Source organism: Acomys russatus, chromosome 10 (genome assembly GCF_903995435.1).
Source record: "Acomys russatus chromosome 10, mAcoRus1.1, whole genome shotgun sequence".
NCBI classification, from domain to species: Eukaryota; Metazoa; Chordata; class Mammalia; order Rodentia; family Muridae; genus Acomys; species Acomys russatus.
This window is the reverse complement of record NC_067146.1, coordinates 69,847,678-69,869,800: the sequence shown is the minus strand read 5'-3', so window position 1 is coordinate 69,869,800 and position 22,123 is coordinate 69,847,678. Positions and strand designations below refer to the sequence as shown.

General features: G+C 42.1%; 1 protein-coding gene across 1 annotated transcript in view; it reads right to left on the bottom strand.

Annotated features, from left to right (window-relative positions):
- Nucleotides 1-9,898: 9,898 nt before the first annotated feature.
- Hibadh (3-hydroxyisobutyrate dehydrogenase) overlaps nucleotides 9,899-22,123 on the bottom strand; it is a 103,954-nt gene continuing 91,729 nt past the window's right edge. The window contains exons 5-8 of the mRNA XM_051152350.1: nucleotides 19,296-19,429; nucleotides 18,357-18,433; nucleotides 11,278-11,434; nucleotides 9,899-10,057 (exon numbers count right to left, since the gene is read on the bottom strand). Coding sequence (XP_051008307.1) covers nucleotides 9,899-10,057; nucleotides 11,278-11,434; nucleotides 18,357-18,433; nucleotides 19,296-19,429 — 527 coding nt within the window. The remainder of the gene's footprint in view (nucleotides 10,058-11,277; nucleotides 11,435-18,356; nucleotides 18,434-19,295; nucleotides 19,430-22,123) is intronic.

Genomic DNA, 22,123 nt, shown 5'->3' with positions numbered 1-22,123 from the left:
TTGATTTTTTTTTTTTTTAATTTCAAAACTCAAGGGAAATTTTTTCTTAATTACTGATGGGAAGATTACCAATTATTCTAAAACTCAAGAATAAAAGCAGGTGTGAATGGCGGCACACACTTATAATCCCAGCACTTGAAAGGTAGAGGCAGGAAGATTTTTTTTTTTCAGTTCAAGACTAGCCTGTGATGAACCAGCCTGCCTCAATCTTAGACTTGAAGCCATCTTATAGTAAAGACAAAATAGGCTCAGTCCTGTTGGTGGTTAAACTTCTTTCTCAAGGATTAGACGATGCCCCATTTGTGACCTTAACTACAAATGGTTCTGCACTGCCTGCTCCAAGAAACAGCAACCATGCCTCTGTTTCATCTTGCAAACCTACCTTTGTTTCAAAAGTTTGTTATGTCTACCTTGTTATGACCACCTGGCAGCCATGCCTTTGTTTCAGAAGGTCATTCTGACTAACTTGTCATGACCACCTGGCAGCCACGCCTTTGCCTCAGAAGGACATTCTGACTAACTTCTAATGCTTATGTTCTGCTCCTGTAACTCACCTATTTTGCCCACCAACACCCCCCCCCCCAATTTGGAAACCACCTACCCTCAGCTATAAAAACCTTGTCTTTCTCATGTCTAATGCTGATCTCTTGAGCCCTGCATTTAGGGAGGGACAGTGCATGTATACGGTGAAAGTTCTGGTTTCTTTCAAAAAAAAAAAAAAAAAAACAACCCAGTTATGTTATGTGAGTATGTTTTTGCTTTAATCCCAGGTGTGGGCTAAGAGGCTGCTTCACAGCCAATGAATATAATTTACCTCATGCACTGCCAGGGGTGTGATTTTTGCTAGCTGCAGATAGTTTAATTCTGAAGACTCTAGAGAGGGTATAAATGGGAGAGCCCCAAGAGGGCTTGAGGCGGATGCTGCTGGTTCATCCTGATGCTGTTGTTGTTGCCGCTGCTGCTGATGTTGCTGTTACTGTTGTTGTGTTTACTATTGCTGGATTGCTGGTTTGCTGAGCTGCTGGAGATTCTGACAATGAAGAATGGACTTGCTTCAAGGAACCCTAATCAGCAGGAGGTAGCCTATAGAGGTCTATGCCCCCTTTCCCCTCTAACCTTCTTTCTCTCCTACGTAGTGTTTGTGTTGGAAGGAATTTAGGGTGGAATAAGGGTTGGAAGGGAGGTAGAGAATCCAATAAAATAGCTTTAAAAAAAAGAAAACGAGCCTACATGTGTATATGAATAAAATAAAAATCTTGCTTTAATTAATTTGGTCTTTCTTTCTCCTCGTATTTTTGGGATTAACAAATTGAGTTACATAGAAGATCCTGCCTCAAAAATAAACAAAAATGAAAGGGTAGCAAGATTCACAGCATGATGTTATGGAAACTCAGACCTTGCTGCCTCAAGCAAATCACTGCCACTTGATAGAGACCAGTGTTTAAATGGGTCAGATTCCTTCAACCAACCCACTTTTCACTGTGCAGGCCTGGAAGGCATACTTGAGAGGGCAGAGGTTTGTCTGCATTTAGCAAGCACCACAGGATCTCTGGCCTCCTGAACACAGCATGACTCCAAGAACAAGCATTTGTGTATAAATATTTGTGGACTGAGTCTATAATCCACTTGGCTTTTCCATTACAATTCAGATTAATTCCCCTTTCCTTCTCAAACAATCGTAATTGAAGAAAATCCTTGTTTGTAACCAGGTAACCCTAGTCATACTCCCTTTCCCTCATAGTTACAGAGAACCAGCTGGGTCTTCCATCATCATTTTCCCACTAGGTGGGGACAAGCCTTTATCTCATATACATATTCTTTCCCTACTCACAAGGTAATTATCTAAGATTTCTAGCTGAAAAAATAAATAAATAAATAAGTAAATAAATAAATAAACGCCATCTAAAAGTGGCGTTGGTCATTAAGGTTGAAAAAGGGACTGGGGCTTCACTGAATCCTATGCAAATCAGCCCTGATGAGCCCGTAACTAATCTATTTACAAACCAGACCTGCTAGACAGGCCTCAGTGATTTTCTATCAAAGCAAAGCAGGACTCTTTATGGGCATCTGGCTGTCCCTGAATGGGCAGTTTAAACATAGACTCTTTCCTTCAAAGTAAGATCAAAGCCTTTATTGCTCCTAAATGAGTGCATTGTTCCACTCACTACCGTCTTGTTTGCAATTTGTGTTTATTAACAGCACTGTCTCAGGTTTACTTTGTGAATTACTAGTTTCTGAAAACAGTATGGCAGTTTTATGGACCACAGTATGCATTTGTGGAGATTATGTAGCATATACCACACAGAATGGCCTATCAGATAGGACATTAGGCAAAGAAAATTCTCTGCAAAGATAGCAATACCTGACCATGCAGAATTCGCTCAGGTTTTTTTTTTTTTTTTTTTTTAAATGAAGGAAACCATCTGGCCTAACAGAGCTGACACAAGACAAGGGCCTCAAACTGAAGGGCTAGAGTTTGCTCGTGCTTTTGCTTGCCTTGGGAAGAAGTTTCTTTGGAGTTGTGACTTTGTCTGTCCCTGAGCGTCAGAACGTAAAACTGTCCTATAGATGAGGGACGTCAAAGGGACAGGTCAAGAAGCAGAACCAAGGATTTTCAGGCAGGGACTAGTCAGAGGGCCAGAAAAGGCAAAATTCTTTCTTCTGATTCCTGGCGCTCCACAAATCCTACTTTCATGGCCCTCCAGCCACAGCTTTCTCATATAAGGACACAGGCCTCCACCTCTCACGGCCCCAACATTGAGATGAGAACTATGTCCTTCACACACACCCTCCAATTCATCTTAGGAGGATGAAGCTGCCAAGAAAATTGCATCTTTTAAGATTTGTGGTGACACAGGTATACAAGCTCCAGGGTGTCACTGACCTAGAAGAGGAGCCAGAGCAGACCGCCATGAGCAGATGCAACGCAGGGGACCCAGCCTCCAAAGGCGCAGCTGTTAATGTCGATAGATGGAAATGGGACAGCCGGGGACGGCCATAATCAGAGATCACACCACCGCTCAGAAACTATCCGTTTTTAATGGTTTCTTTTCTTTTCTTTTGACAAGGAAGCAAGCATAAATTCATGAGGATAAAGGCACATTTGTCAGACCCCATGGACAGACTCGTACCAATCCAAAACGAATTGAGCTGAAAGTGGCACACCGAGAGCAGGGAGAGCAAACCCAAACCCACCGTAAATCTTCTTGGCTTATCGCCTTCTAAGTGTCCTTGATGGCCCAGTTCTGTCATTGTGACTTGGAGTGGAGAAGTGGGGGAGTGGGGGGGTGGGAGGATAAGACTGAGTTTAAATTAAACCCAAGTTAAAACAAAACTTTTCTATCTCCTACAGACAGGATTTGAAACCATGCTCCTGAAGTAGAAGACATTCAGACCCCACGTCACAAGCAGCCACTATAAAGCTGGACTAGAGGAAAATGGTTGGGATAGTGTTTAGGCCACTGCAGCTCAGTGGAACAGTCACTATTCCTCTGCAGCCCCTGTGATTGCCAGTGTCGCCTTCCCAGTAGCTGACTCTGCCCTTTATTCCACCTTAGTCGCCCCTCTTCTGTTTGCCTGAACTGTTTTTTATGTTTTTGTCTAAAATACAGACTTTTCATCTCTGAGACAGGTCAATGCTACATAAAAACAAAAGCCAGAGTAAATGCGTCAGGAGTTAACTTAGCAGAACGTGCTTTCATTAGCACAAATAAGCCATTGGGTTTCCCTGGTCATCTTGGCTCATTAAAGAAACTAAACTAAACCAAGCAAGGAGAATGAATCACATTTGGCACTTATAGAAAGCAGGCCTCGGGTCGGGGTTAGGGTCATTATGGTGAGACAGAGAGGGAGACCAAGATGAAAGGTGCATTTGCTCTTAGCATCTCTGAGATCAGAACTCTAAGGGAAATTCCTGGATAGTCAAATAGTCTAAAATTACCCAAGAATGCTTCAAATTCTATCCATCAATGGGATGCAGAGAACTTTAAAAGGCACAAGACAAGTGTTAGACAGCAGTGGACTTGTATCCTCTGCTCTCTGCTGGGGCAGGGGTTGGGGCTGCAGGCTCCATGGAATGGGCATTAACTCTTTCAGAGCATAAGGCTATCACTAGCAAAGTTAGAAGTCTTTCAGTTCCCCAAGCCCAGACTATTGGTCTTTTACAAGGCGAATGTGCAACAATTATGTCCAATTTCATCTGATTAAAGAAAGGGAAACTAGTGAAAGATTTTAAAATTTCTGATTTGACCATTTTAATTCGAAGTTCTCTGCTCTGAAATACTGTTTCCTGCTGAAACAATATTTGCTCTAACCTCCAACAACCCAAATGCTAAAGTATTTTAGGCATTTATCATTTTTAATAACCATGGCAAATGCCAAATTTTGTCCTTTTGAAGATAAAATGCAATACTCAAAAAGTCACAGGATTTGCATATGCAGCCAAGGCTGGGGAAAAAAAAAAAAAAAAAAGAAAAGAAAAGAAAAGAAAAAAAACAGGCCCCAAAGCTGCCCTTTGGTTTTATGAGTCTGGCTGTGAGGACGGTTTCCACAGCCTCCCCTCTGCCAATGTCATCACTACAGAGTGCAGGTCGGAGCTAAGCTCGCGTGTCAGGCCTACTCAAGTGGCTCATTCTAGATGAGCTCTCTTGCCATCTCTGTACCAGGCATGACAGAGTGTCATTAATAAAAATGTATTGATCTCTGAATCTATTCCTGGCTATGAAAAAACTTCTAATAAATGAGATGGCTATATGAGCCATAAATAACGTCTAACAGGACAGAGCCCAAAAACTGTCAAGAAAACATACCTCATGTTTTCTTATATTCTTAAGTAAGAAGAACCAGAATTTTAGAGCTAAAACAAACATCAGCAAGCACTGTAGTATTTCCCTGTAAAGAGAGAAGCAGATCCCAATACTGCACAATGCAGGAGTGCCCAGGACCAGACCTCAGGTCTCTGGTCCTCTAGTCCAGGGATGGCTCTTGTATCCAAGGCCCTCAAAAGCGGTCCCTGCCGACTGGCTGCAAAGTGCTTCTGTTTTGTTATAGTCTCCTATGAATGTTTTGAAGGAATCTGGTTCCAGTTTGAAGAAGTCTTTTTCCCTTTTAGGTATTCTTGAATTACTAAATGATGAATATAATTACATAGTGAAAGGTCATCTTCAATCTGTCTGCTGCCAGCGAGAGACAATTCCGTGTGCGTCTAGTATGACAGACAGACAAGCTAGTTTATGGGTTTGACACCTTGCATGGAATGTTACAAATCCCTATGTTGTGCTTAAGCTCAATTGAACTGAAAGATGGCTAAAAACCCCACTCAGGCTGATGACTCCCCACCGGCTAGCCACTGGAGAATGCTCCAGGGTGCAGTTTCTGCAGCTGAGGCTGGCAGTAACTGTGGCTGTTTTCCTGAGCACAGGCGCCTTCTGACAGAAGCCTGAGTCAAATTTATGAACACCGATAAAGTTGCTGTATTCTCTTCTGCTTGCACAGTGTAGACAGATCCTACACACTTTCAACTGCTTAGAAAGCAGGTCAAGATAATAGCATGTGCAGTAAGAGCAGCCAAGGACGCGGCCTGTCTGCAGTGTGCCTCTCTATGTCTGACTGTAAGGTGTCCTATCAGTAGACAGAGTCCCTCAAACACAACTCTTTAGAGTCCCTTAGTGAGTGCATCTGGGCTGTCATGAGGTTGCCTACCTTACTGCACATGCAAATCAATGATTCAAGTGTATATAGGGCCAGGCTAGCAGAAACATACCTTCCGCCGTGAAAACTTTATTCAGTTTTTGCAAAAGTCAAGTTTACAAACTTTTGATGAAAGAAAATAACTTTATGAAAGATCTGAATTCTCTAAGTTTTTTTTTTTTTTTTTTTTTTTTTTTTGCAAGTTGTGCACAATGAACTGTAATCTTTAATAAACTTGGCACTAAGCAAATGTCTTTAAGAGAAGCTGTTTGTGCAGTTTGTGGCTCACTTAGCATAGACACAGCACCCATAATTTCTACTCATTCATATATTCCAGTACTCGCCCAAGCTCTTCACTGATGCTCACGAGTCCTCAGAGCTGAGAGGACCGTCTGCTCCTTCAAAGAGCTTCCGTCCCAGAATGAAAGACAACCAAGGCAGCAAATACAATGTACCAGGTAGCTCCCCTCACATAGACGTTAACAAGAAACATTGATGAGGAAATGACAGCCTGAAGTAGCAAAGGAAAGCTGATTAAAACAATGTGGTACATCTACACAGTGGAATACTACTCAGCTATGAAAAACAAGGAAATCTTGAAATTTGCAGGCAAATGGATGGAACCACAAATGATCATCCTGAGTTAACCCAGACCCAGAAAGACACACATCACATATACTCACTTATAATTGGATACTAGCCCAACATGGATGTCCTCTGAGAGTCTTCACTCAGCGGGGGATTGGGGTAGATGCTGGGAATTGGGAAAGATGCTGGCTAGGACTCGCTATTGGGACTCCAGGTGAGAACAGTATGGGAGAATAGGGAGACAGAAGGACCCAAAGGGTTCAGGAACCCTACAAGAAGACCATCAAGGTTGGCTGATTTGCTTTTCTGACCTTTAGTATACATGGAATCACACTAACCATGGCCCTTTCTTTGCATCTACCCTCTTTCAGTTGGCCCATTCTCAATGCTCATCTCATGCTGTGCCAAGTTTTTCAGCTTTTGTTCCTTTTTAGTGACCAAATAATCTCTCATGTTGCTTAGATCACAATGTGCTTATTAAGATCGCTTCCAAGATGTCTTCCTTCAAAACGTCACTAATGACCTCTAATGACCAAATCCAAATGATTAATTTCCAGCCCCTCTATCACTGCACTATCATCCGTTTTTTAAACTGTTGCCTCAAAACAATTTTCATACAGTTTTCTACCTTTTTGCTACCGTGAATGCCGTTGCCAGGAGCACCACTGAGAGGCTTTTATGTTCACACACATTCCCATTTTGGGAGCACGAGGACCAGAACAGTGCTCAGGTGTTGACTCTGAGCGTAACTTCAGAGGAACTTCCAAGAACTATTTCTTACAGTGCTGCTTCCTGACACTCCCAGCAGCAGGCTATGAGTTACATCGCCACAAGCTCACCTTCACTCTCGCCATTGTCCTTAACTCACATTCTTTTATTTGCAATTTAGTATTTGGCTACACCAGGTGTGACAGCTTCACAGAGTTGCGTCAGGTCACACTAGAGGTCAGTAAGTCCAGCCTCTGCTAACATTTACCATTCATGTTAAAAAGCATGCTATTGAAGTTACACTCTATGTTCTATGGAGGCCACTGGCAGACTCTCCTCCCAACTGTGAGTCACTTAGCAAGTGTCTTCTCTCCTGTCATCTTTCCCCGACTCCCATCCATATTTGCAATTTTAGCAATATGTCTAGCGTTTCCCATCTGGATACTGAATAAGCTTTCTACTCCGCATTCCCTGCCATGGTCCATCCTGTCTTTTCTTCAGCAAACCACGTAGGTGTTCTCTCTCTTCCCCTCCAATTCCTCTCCTCTCCCTCTGTCATCCTCACCCTCACTTCTAAGACTTTTCAAAGCCTCCCGTGATGTCTCGCCAAATCCAAATGGTTCATTTCTAGTCCTTGATCACTCAAGTTATGAGCAGCTTTTGACAGACAACCATTACTCCCTTAAAATCACCTTTCCTTTTCTAGGATCTGCTCCTACCTTTCTGCCTCCTTTATGGTGCTTCCCAATCTCACCTTCCTGCCCCCATGGGCCTGAGACCTTTCATCATCACCAAACAGCTCCTAAACACCCAACCTTTGCCAGATCCCTTTCCTCACTCAACAGAAATTCCTTTCTTCCACTTTCCCAAGCTATGAATTGACTCTTCCAACACCAATAGCTCCATCTTTATAGTCAGGATCCAACCACTGCTTTCTGTAACATGCCAGCCCAACTCCCACCATCTCTCACCTGCATTATCCCACCAAGCTCCTAACCGGCCCCCTGCCCGCCCCCGTATCCATGCCCCGGCAACCCACTCTCCATGCAGCATCCACTAGGAGCCCTTTTAAAAGACAGGTCAGGTCAGGTCACTCCTAGGAGTGAAATCCTTCACAGACTCACTTTTGTAAAAGGCAACTTGCAAAATGGCTACCATAACACCCTTTCATTGCATCGGCATGCTCACGTGGTCCCTCCCCAAGCTGACTCTGGCCTTGGCTGTATGAGTTCCTCTGCCAACATGCCAGAAGACTAAAACTGCTTGTTCATGGGGCTGGTTCTCTGTTGCTTCAGGGAACACTTCTGCTATCAAGTGAAAAGGCTCAGGCCAGCTTCCTGAAGGGTGTCTTCTTTGAGGGAAGCCACCATAATTTCAACTGTTCTAGACAAGTGACCCTTCAGCTCTGTTTGAGTTAGCCGCATGTGGCAGAAAAAAAGTCACTCTAGACAATCTTCAAAAATAGTAACATTTTTAAGCCACTAGATACTGGGGTGCTTTGTCACCCAGTGAAAACAAACTGGATATATTATCATTTTACTCAGAAGAAAAAGCCAGTCCTGCCATAGCTGCCTAGCCTCACTTCCTACATTTCACTTACAGCCTTCTTATAGCCTTTTTGTAGTCTTCATTGTCCCACCTCAGGGCCACTGTACTTTGTTGCCTATGCTTAGACTATCTTTCTTCAAGCACTCACGGGGCTTGATCCCTGAAATTGTATCATCTGAGAGAACTCTATCCTAACAAGTGCCTCTGGTGCTCCCTCTTCCACTTTTCTTTCTTGTTCTCATGATCTGACACACAGACTACCTACTCTTTATCACACCTGCTCTTATTTATTACTGTATCTTTAGCACTATTAGTAGTGTCTGGATTCTTACCATCAGGAAAATGATAGAAGCAGTACGCCCACCAAGCTGGTGTCTAGACCTACTATCACCTGTCCTGTCTTGAGGCTAAGGTAGGAAGGTGAGGAAAATGCTTCACTGAGGCAAGTTATATTTGATGGTGATTCTACAGCACTTACCACCTACAAAACCTTTAAGCACACAGCCGTCAAGTCTTCAGAAGGGCAGCTAGCCGCTGGCCTGACAATGGGCAAGTCCAAGCTCCCTACCCTTTGACCTTCCTGCCTTTGTTCTTTCCACCTTTCCTCCATTAGCTTGTAAAAAAAAGTTAGAGACAAAGCAAAAAGCTCCAAAAATGTTATCAGGATAGAAATTTATTTAAATCCAAAATAATATGACTATAGTTAGAATAATGTAATAATTATCTAAAGGAAATATCATCATTGGCTCTGAAACAGTCTAAAGGAGTCATTCTTCTGAGTCAAAAATATGTAGTAAAACATACAGGAAGCAAAAATCCAGAAGCAAGCCAGCTGAGTGTGGAAGCTGTAACAGGAGGGGCACACTAAGATGCTGTAACAATCCAAACAGGAAAACATGTGTCAACAAGCTGTCTTGTTATCAACCCCTGGACAGTAAGTCAGTAACCTGAAATGAAGGAATAACTGCACTTGGTCATAGGACAAATTTCCCTCTAATTTGTCTTCATAACTGATTTCTTTCCTTTTTACCATGGGCTCCATCTCGCTGACAAAACATTTGGTTTTACTTGCAACGTGGAGTAAATAAAGCATCCTGATCAGAGTGCTCGATTTCACTGAAGGTGCTCAAGGATCAAACCTTTAAAAAGGTCAACGGAGCTAGCTAGTGGGAACCACCGGGCGTGCTTGCTCAACAGATGAAAGCAGCAGCACTTTAAAATGGTGAAAGCTCCCGGGATTAAGGTAATGTAGACAATCGAAAGCAGACAGACGACCTCTGATTAAACCCATCACTAACAGAGCGAGCCGCAGGGACGCTCAGGACAGCGTGTGGATCCTGACAGTGCCCATGTGCAGAGGGCGCAGTCAGAAGGCCTCCTCCTCCCGCAGATACTGGAACACGGAGGAGAAGTCTTTGTTCGCGTAGCCCTTTGCGCACATTGTCCTGTACAGCTGATGGGCGACGCTTCCTAGGAGGATGGGGCTTTTGGTGCTTGTGGCGGAGTCTTGAGCCAATCCCAGATCCTAAAGCAAACAATGGCAGAAAGAAGCACACTGAGACTTGTGGGAAACTCATTCTGGAACTGGGCTAGGCTAAGGGGAGAAGGGAGGGTAGAATCTGGAAAAAAAATAAGATTTTTACACGCACTAAGCATGTGTGTGTGTGTATGTGTGTGTTCCCTCTTGTGATGGCGAGGATGTAGCCAGGCCCTTGGTAGAATGGTAGGCAAGCACACGCCCATGGAGTCACACCCCAGACCACGTGTTTCCTTAAGTGCTTTCACTTTCACAGACCGGGAAGAGTGCTAGAAACAGAGTTCTTGATTTCTGAATTTCCACATTCTTGTCCCCCAAGAGACACGTTTATTTTGCTTTTAGATAGAATTACTGTGCAGGCAGGATTACATAAAGATGTTTTTCAAGCCAGGCGTGGTGGCACACGCCTTTGATCCCAGCACTCAGGAGACAGAGGCAGGCCGATCTCTGATTTCAAGGCCAGCCTGGTCTAGAGAACAAGTTCCAGGACAGCCAGAGCTACACAGAGAAACACTGTGTCGAAAACAAAACAACCAAAACAAAAACAGAGTTGTTTTCAAATCTGTGGAAATCTGTACAACTGTTATAAAAAGTAGGTTCTAACATGAAGGGAAATTCATAGGAACAGTCTCAAACAGTACTCTATCCCCTGTATACGGTCATAAACATGTCAGCTGCAGCCTACACAGGCTCAGTCTTTTGAAGAAAGACACTCACAAGGGACTAGTGTAATTTGGGAGCAACACTACCAGTATGGGAGTGCTGGGTAAAGCCTTCTAGTCAAAAAGATAGCTGAGCACAGAGAAAAAAGATGAGGTGTTAGTTAAGTAAAAGCACGGGCGGTTGAGGGAATAGTGGCCAGGAAGAACAATCCTGAGGGAAGGAACAGTGAGTGGAAAGGTTTGGGCGTAAGGGAGAAAAAACGATTGGTTCACTGGCTAAAGCAGAGAGAGAAACAGAAAAGGGAAGCAAAGGCCAAGTTATCCAGGCCTTGTCAGACAAGCTGCAGGGATAACTTTCAGTGGAAAACTGATGCACTATTGTAACAATTTTGCCTTCTGGGACAAGTACATGCTTTGTTGAAAGGTGGTGGTGTGTGAGTCTGTGTCTGAGAGTGTGTGTGCACATGCATGCATGTGTGTGTGAGACAGTGAGGGTTAGATCATTACTTTTCTCTCCATCACAGCTCATCTCTACATTTACCATACCTTAGCCATAAGTGTTGTTCCAAATCCACCTTGGTAGTTATTAGATGAGGGGACTCCATCCATAACCCCGGGTACAGGATTGTAAGTGTCACTGGACCAGCATCGTCCTGAGCTCATATTCAGGATCTTAGCTAACAGTTTTGGGTCAAGGCCTGACCTGTCAAAGGTCAAAAAAAAAAAAAAAAAAAAAAAAAATTAAATGTCAGAATGTACGATTATATGAGACTTATTAACATGTGAAGGCATCCCATCTTTTTGTTCCACCACTGTAAATCTAAAGCCCACAGAAAGATGGGAGGCAGAAGAGACACTGACAGCTTGAGGCCAGCTTGGGATACATGGAGTATCAAACCAACCTGAGCTACAGAGTAGGAGCTTTCCTCAAAAATCCAAAATAAAGGCTGGGAATGGTTGCACCTCCCTTTAATCCCAGCATTCTGGAGGGAGGCAGATCTCTGAGTTCAAGGCCAGCATGGTCTACACAGTGAGCACCAGGATGGCCAGGGTTGCAGGGAGAAACCCTGTTTCAACGCCCCCACCAAAATAACAACAACAATAACAACAAAAGCAACAATAACAATAAATAAACACATCAAAACAGACAAAAAAACCCCATCCGTAAAATCAACGCCAAGTGAAAACCTTAGTTCTCAATGATGTAGCATTAAGAGCTGCTAATTTTCTTAGGTCATATTCCTGAAAAGACCTGCACTATCTACTATAGAGGAGAAAACACATACCAGCACACTGAGCATGGCTTCTCACACGCACGGGCTCGGTTATGTTCAGATATTACTGCCTTGTTACTTATGAACTTTAAATCAACTGATAATCTAAATTCTACATTCACATACAAACGATCTATTTCAGAAAGAAATACTGACGACTCTGAAAAGTCACCGGAGCCTGGGTGGCAGCACTTATATGCACATTTATCCCTTTGGTCTTTATGGGAGTAAATGCAAGAGATGAGCAACAAGCTGTAAAGCATGCTTAGGAGAAGCTGTCGTTACCAAAGGCAGCGCTTTCTGCTGCACACCCTTCCTTATTTATTAAGCCTTCATTAGATAATCTTGCTTATGAAGCAAGTCTGCCCAGAGCGGTGACATATGCTATCTATTCAGAGACATGCATTACAGTTCTGGGTCACCTGCTGATAAGGTTACTGATCCTGATAAAACAAAGCTTGCCCGGGCGGAAACATCATTTGTTCTTCCACTGGGCTGATGGCATAAGTGGCTGCTCAATGCAGCCCTAGAAACAGCAGCAAAATGCTCATCAGCTTGAGACTATGGATTTTAGCCTGGTTTAGGAAGCCCAGTTTCAGTTTTGTTAAGTATCAGTGAATCAAGGTTCAAGTAAACTCTCATACTCAGCAATTTATTGGTTTCGTTCATGCAAAAGGACTATTATAAAACAACTGTCATAAAAGCTTTCTATTTTGTCTTAAAAATCAATCTCTTCTAGGAAAAAAAAAAAGATTGAAAAGAGACACTTAGATAAATGTTAAACAAACGGCACTTCAGCGTGCTTAAATTGATCACTGTATAGTCTGCTCACTGCAAAATCTGAATACCCAAACAGCTAGGCGATTTTTCTGATGCTACATCAGGGAAGAGTGCTGACAGCCAAGGCAGGCATGGAAGCAGTGTTACACATGGGGCGTGATCAGGCTTCTGAGGTGGTGGTGATAAACAGCACACTGCGTGCCACACAGCTGAGTGTGTGTGTGTGTGTGTGGGGGGGTGGTCATGTAATGATGATGGGATTATGTCAAGCACAAAGATGCCAACTGTATCAACTCTCATACTTTCTGTCCAATAACAGACAGAAGCCCAATAGCCTGAGTCTTTTAGAAATACAGAGTTTGGCACAGCATGGTGGTATATGCCCAGTCTTAGTAAGTGGGGGGCAGAGGTGGGAAGATCAGGGGTTCCTGGCCAGTCTGGGCTACATAGCAAGTTCAGGCCAACCTCAGCTACATTAGTCAGACAGTGTTTTAAAAAGATCCAAGTTTGTTGTGTTTAGTTACAACAGACACTTTGGCTTTTGGTATAAATAAAATCAAGCTATAAGTATGACATATGACTTGGGAAGAGATAAAGACAATGTTGTTAAGGAATGATTGTGAAGAGAAAATCACCGATTCGCCATTAGCTAACTGTTGTAACTACAAGTGTATTCTCTAAGAAGCACACGCATCCATAAAGACAGCACTTTTTTCAAAGACATCAAACATTTTAGAAGCGCCCTTTCATCTTAGATACAAGATGTCGTCACATTTAAAGCAGTGGGATTACTCCCCTCTTAAGAACCTTCCAGGTTATACTGGCTAGTACTTCACCAGAGTCTTTGCTGCAAAGGAGCTTCATGCTGTAACATTTGTCCAAATGGTCTAACTCGCCATTTCCCTAACTTTACAACACCCTCTGCTTTCCCCAAGAGGACAGCCCAGGGAAGCGCTAGCACTGACTTATGGGAGCCTGCTTTGGTGACCATGTCAATATCTAGAGGCATCTAAAGGGCACATGCACACATATAAAATCGGGTGGTAGCTGTTTCTCTGCTCACTTTCCAAATCTGATGCTCCTGCCGTGCAGATTCCCTTCAGGAGCCTGCTGCTCCCTCCCTGGCCCCACTCTGCAGCAAAGTGTATCATTAAAAAGAGCAAGTGAGGAGTGCTTTGCATTTCCTCTTTCTGAGGCTTCTTCAGCTGGCACATACAGGACTGACAGCTAGAATTAGACAGGATATTAAAATCAGTTACTGAAGTCCTCTGTCTTCCTCTGTGCCCAAGGCTTGTAATGGTCTGAAACCAGCTAGAATACACAGTAATTGTCATTCAGAGAGTCTACCCTAGAACGTCATGCTTCACTGGAGAAGACTGAGTTTCCATTTGAAATCAACAAATTAATCCAAGACAGGTATCTGAAAGGGCAAGTTTAATAGGAAGCAGCTACTGGGCTCTCAACCATGATAAAATGTTATTGCTGCTTCCCTGTAAATTGGCTGGGAACATATGATACTTCTGCATAAGAGCCCATCGCTGCTCAGGAGATATACAGCTCAAGCCATCAAAAGGATGACAGTCTGTCAGTCCCCATAATAACTTGCCACTGGAGGTGGTTCAAGAGTGTATGCACGCATGCTTGTGGCTTTACAATTGCTGGGATGTTCTCTGATATAAACAGAATGAATTCATTGCTCTGACTGCATATTTAATGCAACTCAAATAAACGTCACTATGTCAAACCCACTCACCTCTAAAACATTAGAACATTAAATGAACTTTTGGGAGAAGTAAAAAAATGATGCATCATAAACTGTTTTTAAAACTGAAAAGTATAAAAACCATTTGCTTTCACCATAACCAAAATTTTAGTCACCAAAATCTTGTTCGATTTCTATGTTTTGAGTTTCTACGCTGGTGTTTGGTAGGAACAACTGGGTGTTGGTACAACAGACCTGGAAAGAACACATCTATAGCCATACCCATTTTAGTCAACCACACACTGACTCGCTCATAGTTACATGGACTTGCCCCATGTCAGCTGCAGGCAGGAACCAATGAGACAACAAAGAAGCGGAGCACTGCCTGTGCCGCTGGCCAGGGGCAGGTGAGGGGGCAGCCACCCCAGAGGCCACGCGAGCACTCTTCTACCCCTCTCTCCCCGCCTTTTCATTTCATCAAGTCTTCACTCTTGAGTGTCTGCTACGTTCTTAAGAACTGGCCACACACACATACACCCTTTGTGGAGCTTACATTATAGAAGAGAAAATAGGCAGATAGTGAGAAAGGGGGGAAAAGTGAAAAATTAAAAAGAAGAAGCAGTGTAAGACAACATGGTGGCTACAAGAGGGCCCTGAGCATGACTGACCATGTAAATTACTTGTGACATCGTCAGTGTTTCTTAAGAAGCAATTCCCAATGAATCAAAATTAAACACACACACACACACACACACACACACACACACACACACACACACGTGTTGCCTGTGTGGTGAGATCACACAAACATAACCTCTCTCATGCAAGCAGGGTGCTTTTAAGGCTATAAAACGATTTCAGAGCCCTAACTAGGAATCCAATTAAAGGAAAAAGATCTAATAAAAAGGAATCTCAAAGTATATTATGTACCAATATTTTTTGCACTTTATTTAGTTTTTTACAACATTTTAAAATTTCACTAACATCCATAAAGGCTCACTGTAAAAGAGCAAGGGTCAATACAATTTTTAAACTGTATGATTTTATTCTTCTATTAAAGAGAAACCGTTATTTCAGAAAAAAAAAAATCCATTGCTTATGAGAGTGAAATTAATCAGAAATGATCACTTCACTGGAACAGGCGACTCAATTTGTAAATGTTGACATAAATACTCTAGAAAATTCCACTTGTGAGCGAGCACAATATGAATGCAGCTAAACTGCTTTGATGCTGTGCTACTCTGTGGGAATTTACTGCTTGGGAATTTATGCTTGCTGACGCCAATTTTCTCTTTCACCTTGCAAAGCTCAATAAATTGTGGCCACTCTCTCTATACTCTATTAGAGACCGGTTCTGTCATCTTAAACCATGTCTGTAAACCCTGACAGAAGAAAGCAGCGGAAGCGCTCATCTTTCAGACCACTAAGAGTCTTGTAAGGTAGCGTGGGAAACCCTCAAGGTAGGAAAGCAACTTAGTACAATGTGGAATGTTAGAAAGGTAAAAACCTTAATAGTCAAATAAGATGAGTAAGTTTCTGCCTTGTTTTTGGACTTTTATGCACATTTTATTTATATTTATAGGTCATTACATATAGTGTGTTTGTGCACTATATCCATACATAGAGTCTTAGAAAAACTAAATATTTAAAAGTTTTGTATTTTTCAGAGTCTAGAGAGCTGGGTTCTACTATACCATGGAACCACAGAAAAGCTTTCTGCTCTCACATATTATTTTACCATACTGGGTAATAGCCAAAGTAAGATAAACTATTTTTCTGCTATTAATGTCCCTCTGTGGATTTATGCCGTTTTTTTCTCCTCTCCTTGAGAGCAAACCTAAAGCAAGTAGCCCACAGCTTTCACCTCACTATACATTCTGTTCAGTGGATGTTCCAATGATTCTTTATTAGCTGGCATCTGGTGAGTTTGCACAAGCACTTACCCTGGATAGTAAGTTTTAATTTTTAAAATTACATTGATTTGTATGTGTGCATTCACATGCCGTGGTATGTGCAGTCAGAGGACAATCTGTGGAGTCAGTGCTTGTCTCGCTCAGGTGGGTCCCAGGGATCAGGCCTGGCAGCCCTCACTTTTACTTTTACATGCTCAGCCATCTTCCTGTCCTCAGAGCGTCACTTTATTTTATCTGTTTGTTTAGAGACAGGGTTTTGTCATGCAACTTTGCCTGGATTGGCAATCACTATATAGACCAGGCTGGCCTCAGACACACAGAGGGATCTGCCAACCTCTGCCTCACAAGTGTCTGGTATCAAAGGTGTGCACCACCATATCCAGCCCAAAGCTTCATTCAGAGTGTTGACAGAAAAACAAGTCAAGAAATGCTAGAAGACACATCACTGTGCCTGAGGAGCACCCTGCACCTGGGATGCACTAAGTGAGAAGTAAAGAACAAACTAGTGTGTTATGTGTGTGTGGGGGGGGGTGGGGGGTGGGGGGGAGGGCTTCACCCAGGCTTTTACTTTTATGATCTAGTTCCTTATTTCCAGAAAAAAGAATAAAATCATACATATAGGGATAATAATTCTGTTTTTGGCAACAATTAGCTTTATATGTAATTTGAGTTCCAGAAAGTTTTGGTTTCCTCTTCGATGAAACTGGCCTAGAGAACGGGTGTGACAAGGTTTTCAGAATGACAAGTACCCACAGTCTGAAACTGGCCACGGCACAGGTGACGTTCCAACGGGCTCCCACACACGGCAGTTTTACTAAGGCTTTGTACAGACATGCCTCACCGTCTTATAGACATTTGGTTCTAAAATGTAAATGGTATGGGATATTGATAAACCAATTAGCGCTGATGCAAAGCAAATTCCTCTTTTATCTCAATTACAACATGACAACTTAATAGGTCAAGATAGTTTAACATCTGAGACGGGCAATTCAATAAAACAACAGCATCTTGATATGGTAATTAAGAGGAAATGTGAATCCATTACCATGTTTTAAAAAATATCTGAAGCACTTTGGCTCTTTTTATTGCTTTTATCAAAAGCTGCGGTCCCAGCCACTTCTCTATTATGGGATGTATCTGATAAGCAGCCCAGAGAGATGAAGAAAAGCTACAAATAAAGCGACCTACACACATTAAGCAGTTCTATAAAATAAAAAATGTGTATTTATTATATTCATGGAATGAAAAACATTAAAAATATTAATTAGGTGATTAATCATATGTACCATTCCCAGTCCAAAAGATTAAAGGCTAAAATTAAGGCATTAACCTTAACCATTCTACGGAATGATTACTGGAAAGAAATTTTTACTCACTTTAAGTAAACAGTTAGTGAACACTATATTTTAAAAAGATACATGCTAACATAGAATAACCAAGCAAGCTAAAACAAAAGTTATGTACATGATTTGCACCTTTAGGAATGGATGCCTGGTTACCCTAACAACAGATTACCAAGAACCCTGCTAGCGCAGATTATGAGAAATAGATTTAAAACAGGGATATACAATAAGTTTCAGGGTGGCATAACACCTGAATTCACTCCACATTAGAAGCAGGTTTCACTCAAATTTGTCCTAACATGGCCAAAATATGTCTGAATTTTAGTGTTTGCATTTCAGTGTAATAGAAGGTACAGGGCTTCCCTAGAAAAGCACAACACAACTTCAGTGCACAGTGCAACACATCCTATGGCTGTGGCGAAGAGTGTTGATGGTCCCTAGGGCCCTATTGCTGCCTAATAAGCAAAGTCTATTAAAATTCAATAATGAACCCCTTTCAACATGCTCCTGAGCCAACTCATTTACTTCCATGAACATCATTCTTTTGACATAAAAAATCAAATAAGGAAGAGAAGAAAATTGTTAGTATATGAAAATGTTCTCATCAACAAACCTGATTCCAAGATTCATAGCTTCGGCGGTTCCAATCATACTTATAGCCAACAGCATGTTGTTGCAGATCTTTGCGGACTGAAAATAGAGGGCATGTTATAGTATCTTTATTTTCAAGTTATAACTTCTAGAAAGCTTTTCTTTACCTGGTTCCACAGGGTTCTCTCTTGAAACAAACACACACACACACTCAGTTGTGGATTCTCCCCAGTGGGTGCACTTCCCTCTGAACCTAACACTGTGCTCAGCAGAACCTGGAGTCTCTTGCGCTGGTGATAAATGCCACGGCTGCTGTGGCCTCAACAGTCCCCGCGCCACCACTGCTCTCTAAGGGGTGGGTTCACACTCTCACTTAGAAGTGGGGATGATATGCTACATGGAAGGGAACAGAGGAGCCAGCGAGAGCAATAAACGCTCAAGTGCACAGTGGAGGGCACAGCAGGGTGAGGAAGAGCGGACTCAGTGTGAGCATGTGGGGCAGGGACAGCCGATTCAGTTCTTGTCACTGCATCACTAAAAACGGGCTGGGAGGACGTGCAGCCGGAAGTCAGGACAGAATGTAAACAGGCAAGAGAAAAGATGGGCACAAGGGTCAATGGTAAATATATAAGAAGGCTAACTGCAGAGAAGTACGGGATGAACCTAGGATTGTAAGAACATACATGTGTCTTCTATTATAAAACTCCTATGTGAGGACGTGGACAAATTTGATAGTTGAGACAGTCAAGTGGGGAAGGAAGTTAAAATCAGACACAGTCAAAAATAGGGATCTACTGGCCCTCTGAGCAAGACTTTAAACAACGATGAAAAACCAACTCATCCCAATGTAACTTAAAATGCACGCAGGGAATCCTCACATGAACCAAGTAAAGAGGGGCAAGAATGTGGTCAGAAGAAAGGACATTCACACGGAGTCACGTCATTCGCGTGGTAACATTACCTGCCCAGTCCCAACAGCTCCACAGTACACCACATTGGAGCCCATGCATCCCAGCAACTCTTGGGCAGCAGCAAATTCTTCTTCAACTCCTCCCACCATGAATGTAAGGTTTCCAGACCGAGCAGCTCCTACACCTGAGTCATTTTGGGGAAAAGAGATTGAAGTAAAACCGCTCAAGTAAAATGCCAAAAATGAGAGACAAACCTAAAAGCCAAATTTAAATCCCTTGCCTCAAAAATGTATTTCTGCCAGGCATGTGTACATTTCTCCAAATCTCCATAGGGATGTTCCAGCAACCAAGCATCACACAGGTTAATATAAACCCACAGGCATGCATAGCCATCCATACACACTTAGTTTACTGGAGCCCTGACGAGCAGCCCAGCACGCAGAGGAACCTGCTGTAAAGACAGCATGTGAGTGTGTGGCTCAGAGCTCCTCCTCCAACCCTCACCTGCTGAGGAGATCTAGAGACTGACTCTTAGGCCACAACAGGTAGGTATTCCGGTAGCTAGGTTCTTTCTGAAGCAGAAGTGGTTGCTTATCTAGAGAGCTCTCATCTGCACTTTCCAGTATCACCTGAGTCTCTCTTGCTTCTCTTCCCTCCCATCTCATCTTTGAGGCAACTCATCCCCAGCGGTAAGAAATAAACCCTGAAGCAGAGCACGATCGTGCACGCCTTAAATCCCAGCACTTGGAAGGCAGAGGCAGGTGGATCTCTGTGAGTTCCCAGGACTACAAGAGAAACCTTGCCTCAACAAACAAACAAACAAACAAAAAAATTGGCTTTTAACATGCTTGACAAATTGTCTCTGGTTGAAAGAATCAGTGAAGCAACTTCTAATTTAGGCTTGTCTTTCTGCATAGAAGGAGAGGGGTCACTTTCCTATAACTTTTTAATTAACTATGAAATAAAAAGTCAATGTTTAATATTGGGAAGTTCATAATTTTCAAGTTAGATTTTCTTGTTCAAAAACAGTGAATATGTGGATAAGCTTTACTAGTGCAACTTCTGTTTTTGTAATTACTTTGCAGCTTACTTGCAACTAGAAATAGGAAACCGTAGTTGAGCCATAACTAGACTAGACCTGGCCATTAGAACAGACCGATATGAGTGATCGCCGGCTTTTCAATGAAATACAGCTTTTAAACATTAAAATTAAATTAAATTGTCAGTATTTTGCTATTGCCAAATCAAGTGTAGCTCTCTCTTTCCTAGTTCGTGTTATTTTTAGTCATTCACTAAAAGCAAAAGCCAGTGTGATATAAGCCATACAATCTAGGGAGTGCATTCCCTATACATGGAAGCCTACAACACCTACAGGAAATTTAATTACATCATATCATAATAGCATTAGAAACATTTTTAGACTATGTAGAAAAATTTAATTATTTTAACATTTTGATAATGACAGTCATTTAGCTAGTTTCTACTTCACCAAGATGGAGAAGCATTAATGTTTTACAGTTATTTTAGTCAATTTTGTTATCCATGCTGCCTCCCAATCCTGTTGATCTAACCTGGACAAGTAGACGATTTAAGTCAAAGCTTACAAACAAATCCAGCACTGCCCGTCACAGGTGCAGCAGCGCTGTGTCTAGATTACAGACTGCTAAATAACTGCAGAGAGTCATTTATTGAAGGAAAATTAATGCTGACAATGGTTCTCAGCTGGTTAATCTTTTGACAGGTGCACTTTCTCACTTGTTCAAACACATATTTCAAAAAGAAGAAATAAGTTACTTAAGCAAGAAAAGCTCACAAGAAAGAATAATTTATTCTTGATTCAGGAGTCCGTGGCAGTACCACTTTCTCTCAATGTGATGGTGTGTTTATTTCTGACCTTATCACAACCTACATCCCAGCATAAAGTCTGATTAAACTGAGTACATTTGAAAGCTTTGGCAATTCTTGGGACCAACTTCTATCATCCTACACATTCCTTTAACACCATCAAGCAAGCTACTCCCAATGTTGGGCCAAGCTAGTGTCTACACCATCCTAAAAGAAACTATCCTGAAACACTATCCTAAAAGAAACATGACCACTGTGAATAGATGAAAAGGACCTGGAAGGCTAGAACCCAAAAGCTTCGAAAGAACTCTTTCGACTTCAGAAGACACTGCATAGGCTCTTATGTGTACCTATAACAAGCAGTAAGTGTTTTGTCTTGCCATGCCATTTTAATTCAAGCCCATTTTCTAAAATGAACAACACAGAACTAATATATACTCAGGTAGCTAGTACTAGAAGTATTTGCAGGACTCTGTAGACCAGGATGGTCTTGAACTCAGAGATTCATCTACTTCTGGCTCCTGAGTGCTTAAAGGCATACACCCCCACTGCTCGGTAGTTGACTGACCATTCTTAATTCAACAATCTAAAACCTGTTATGTCTCTTTTAAACCCAACCCTTTTTGAGCACCAACATGAAGCCACAGCAAAAAATTGAGCATCTATCCTTAGGTAATAGGATGCAGTCACACTAAAAGTTTACGTAAAATTACATTCAGCCTATCAGTGCAAGGTACACATAAAACAGAAATGAATCCTGGATTTAAATTTGGGTTTCAACCCCAAGATATTTCCTTATATATATTCAAATAGTCCAACATCTAAAAAAGTTCTAAGTCTGAAACACTGTCCCCCCGCTACCATTTCAGATCTTGAGCCTGTATTTTAGTTTATATTTTAATAATAGTATACATAAAACCAAACATACTGTCTTAGTTCTATTATAGTATTTACCATATATTATTAACATCTTTGATTTTCTTTATCTGATTTTCCCTACAAGGTCAGCATAGGGTCTTGCTTATGTCAGTAT